The sequence below is a fragment of the Triticum aestivum genome, chromosome 5B (assembly GCF_018294505.1).
Source record: "Triticum aestivum cultivar Chinese Spring chromosome 5B, IWGSC CS RefSeq v2.1, whole genome shotgun sequence".
NCBI classification, from domain to species: domain Eukaryota; kingdom Viridiplantae; phylum Streptophyta; class Magnoliopsida; order Poales; family Poaceae; genus Triticum; species Triticum aestivum.
In genome coordinates, this window is record NC_057807.1 from 25,274,653 (window position 1) to 25,278,559 (window position 3,907).

The 3,907-nt window shown below is 53.9% G+C and overlaps 1 protein-coding gene across 1 annotated transcript; it reads left to right on the forward strand.

Annotated features, from left to right (window-relative positions):
* The first annotated feature begins 888 nt into the window (after positions 1-888).
* On the forward strand, positions 889-2,088 carry LOC123115517 (protein MKS1). The gene has a single exon (XM_044536658.1). It carries the CDS (start codon positions 1,069-1,071, stop codon positions 1,798-1,800), a length of 732 nt encoding a protein of 243 aa, XP_044392593.1. The 5' UTR covers positions 889-1,068; the 3' UTR covers positions 1,801-2,088.
* Positions 2,089-3,907: the final 1,819 nt, after the last annotated feature.

The following is a 3,907-nucleotide window of genomic DNA, read 5'->3' on the forward strand; positions in this document are numbered from 1 at the left end:
AGGATACCGTTCAACCGAAGGAATGCTTTCCGCGGCTACCGGCTTGGGGGCAATCCGTTTCTCAAGGAGAGGATGTCAGCAACCCAAGCCCGCCATCAGTGACAGTCAACAAAAGCGCTGTCATGCCTGCGAATCGGGTGGCATCAAAGGGGGCTAAGCTGACGCAGACAAAAGACGCTGCCATGACAACCAATCCGGCCATGGGGACAAATCAGGGGTAAGAGTGTGTCATCACGCAGCCACATCGCATCGTGCAACCTAACCGCAGGTGTGTGGGCCTGGTGTGGATCAACACAACTTAAGCAGGCGACCTCACAAGGGAAAGACATCCGCTGAATTAGAAATGACACGTTAGCGACACTTTACCTTTTCCGTTTTCCTCTTATGCAAGAAAGATTATCTCATGTAAGCGAATCCTATGAGCGAATGTAATATGTGATGAGCTAATCTAGGCCGAGCATTCTAAAGCTGCGACTGGCCGTGGACTCGTCTGCGGCAGACGACTCGCGACGCTACGGTATAAGACGAGGCGCGCATCTCCAAAAAGTTGCAACTGGCCACGCACTTTGCTGCGACATACGGTGGTACGGTACGAGACATGGACGCGTGTCACCGGTGATGCTCTGAGCTGCGGGGCATTTTGGCTACCCGAGGTGCGGCGTGCTGGCAAGAGAATGAGATGAGGGACGCCCGCGGCCGGCGATGCGGCGAGCGGTGCTGCAATGGTCGACGATGCGGCGACGGTGCCACAATGGTCGCCGGCGCCTACTGTGGCAGGCGGTGCTAACGCTACCATCGGTTAGCCGTACGGTAGGTGGTGATCGATCGGTCCTCCCATCGGTTAGCCGACGGCTATCACCGGCCTACTATTATTTTTGGGAAGCACACACGACTTTTCCTCGTCTGTTGAGGTCAACAAGACACACCTCGCCGCGTGGCTTCCTCCTGCTCCCGTTGATTTCTTGGCAGCGTCCGTCCGCAGCTAGAAACCAAAGCACACTCGTCTTCTTTCTTCCCCATTCTGTCAGCTAGCCTTCTTCCTCCTCCTCCTTTCACTGCGAGCGATCCATGGACGCGTCGTCGTCGGAGGACCGCCAGTCGCCACGCAGCAGGCAGCTGCAGCTGCAGGGCCCGCGCCCCCCGCGGCTGTCCGTCAGCAAGGACTCCCACAAGATCAGGAAGCCGCCCGTCGTGCCGCTGCCTTACGGAGCCCGGCAGCAAGCCCCCAACAACCGCCACCCGCAAGCTCAGCCGCAGCAGCCGCGGGCGCCGGTCATCATCTACGACGCCTCGCCCAAGGTCATCCACACCCAGCCCGGCGAGTTCCTGGCGCTCGTCCAGCGCCTCACCGGCCCGGGCGCGCCGGCTCAGTCCTCCACCGAGGCGGCGGCGGGGCCCTCTGCCGTGCCGCCGCAGTTCCAGCCGCAGGAATCGCCTTTCTCGCCGGCAGCGAGGTACGCCGCGATCGAGAGGTCCGTCCGGCCGCTGCCGCCAGGGCCCGCGCCGTACGCCGCCGGCTCCTGGCTGGACCTGGACGGCTTCGCGGAGGTCCTCGGCCCGGGACGGCCCGGGATCCTCTCGCCCGTGCCGTCAGCGCTGCCGGCGGCGGCCTCGGCGGGGCTGTTCTCGCCGCTGCCGTTCGACACCAGCTCCCTGTCCTGGCTCAACGACCTGAGCCCGTTCCTCGCCTCCGCCGGCGCCCGCGACGCGTCGAGCCCCGGCGGGCTGCTGCTTGCCACGCCCACCATGCCCTCGCCGGGGATGATTGTGAGGTTCTTCACCGACTTTCCGGACCTGTAAATTAACCTTGTTCGATTTGATTTGATTTTTTTTCTGCGCCCGGGTTTAAATGGCTGCCGGAGGACCAGCGAGTAGGTGTACACTAGTGAGCTTCGTCTGTGGGTGGTTGGCTAATCAATCAGAAAAAAAAATACTCCTGATTGAGTATTAAATTGAGCAGATAGGCATTGCTCCTGTTAATTGATTGACATTGTCAACTGATTGAGTAGTGTAGGTTGTGCTAATCTTGTTTCAAGATTATTGACTTTTGGGAGCCAACCATGTTTGGTGGGTGGTTCTTTCAATTAATTCTGATTTGTGTTACTTGTAAACGAAGGTGTGATATGTTGTTTCCTGCCCTTATTTGAAGGAAGGAAGGGGGGGGGGGGGGGGGGGGGGGTTCCTCACCGAAGAGAAGGAGGGGGCCGCCGTCATCACCCCAATGTCTGTCTTAGGGTTTAGGGTGGGGCGGTGGTGGACGGCGGTGGTGTGGGGATTCGCAGGAGAAAAAGCTTAGTGCAGGGGACCTAGAGTGATGGTCGGGGCGACGGAGGACCGATGGTGGGGAGTGGTTCCGGGGAGGGCGGCGAGGGCCGGCGGTTAGGCCGATGATGGCTGGCGGCTCAACGAAGAAGATGTGTCGAGAGGTTGAAGAAAGACCGTGGGCCATTGATTTCACATCCAACGGTTTAAGAATTGACTGACCTCAAAAAAAAAAAATTCAACCGACTGGTTTCTAGACATTCCCGTTTCGAGTCAGTTATGCGTATGACATGTGAAGTCTGATTCTTATTGTAAGGTGCAAGTCCAAGCCATACATATATTGAAAGAGGAGCCAAATTCAATGTTGTGACTTGTATAGCACCGCTCGACTACTTTTGTGTGCTTTCCTCCATTTGAGTCGCCAAATTAGACAAACTGCTTAATTGCTCGTGCGTATGGGAGCGTACATATTTTAGTGATTCAATTCGGTTTGTGTCTAACATATACCTTTCGGTGTTTATACTTCTTCTTCTTTTGCATTGTCATCTTTTTCTTTTCTTAATAGAATAATGCACGTGCGATGCAACGGGATATAAATATTCTAGTACGTCAATCTTGCCCACAAGAATATAATCCCCTCCGATTTATGCACACGGTGTGCTATGCTACCCGAAGACTCCACTCACCTCTTCATCACATGCCCCTTTGCCAACGGGATCTAAAATTCATTGTTTTTAAAAGACATAATATTTTTAAAGTTCCTTAAACATCATTTAATTTAACTAACCTTTTCAAATAAAAATAGACAGGCGAATTTTTCTGAGCTAGCAGTGGGGTGAGCGAAAAAAACTAAACGAGCGAGCGGAGCGGCCAAGCTGAGCGAGCAAGAGCTTCGTGTGCTGACCTATGTGAGCATCACAAGAACAATTCCATGGGTATAGCATGAAATAAGAACTCCCAAGAAACTCAAACAATCACCACCGGGCTGACGCCAAGGCCAAAATGTGCAACGGATTCACAACCATTCCAGAACTCCTCGTGACGTCCGGAATCACATCCGGGACTCCAAACTACCTTCGGTAACCACATACTATTTCCCATAGCAAATCTAGCGTCACCGAACCTTAAGTGTGCGGACATGACCCTACGGGTTCGGGAATCATACAGCGGGATCTGGATACCCATGTTGGCTCCCACATGTTCCACGATGATCTCATCGGATGAACCACGATGTCGGGGATTCAAGCAATCCCGTATGCAATTCCCTTTGTCAATCGGTACATTACTTGCCCGAGATTCGATTGTCGGTATCCCAATACCTCGTTCAATATAGGAGGAAGAAGTACGTCGGTAGCCGCCCGAGGGGCCCATGAGATAGGGGGGCGCGCCCACCCTCGTGGACGCCTCGGCTGCTTCTTGGCTTGCACTCCAAGTCCACTGGAGCACGTTTGTTCCAAAAATCACGCTCCCGAAGGGTTCATTCCGTTTGGACTCCGTTTGATATTCCTTTTCTTCGAAATACTGAAATAGGCAAAAAAAAACAGTAATACGGGCTGGGCCTCCGGTTAGTAGGTTAGTCCCAAAAATGATATAAATGTGTAAAATAAAGCCCATAAACATCCAAAAGGGGTAATATAATAGCATG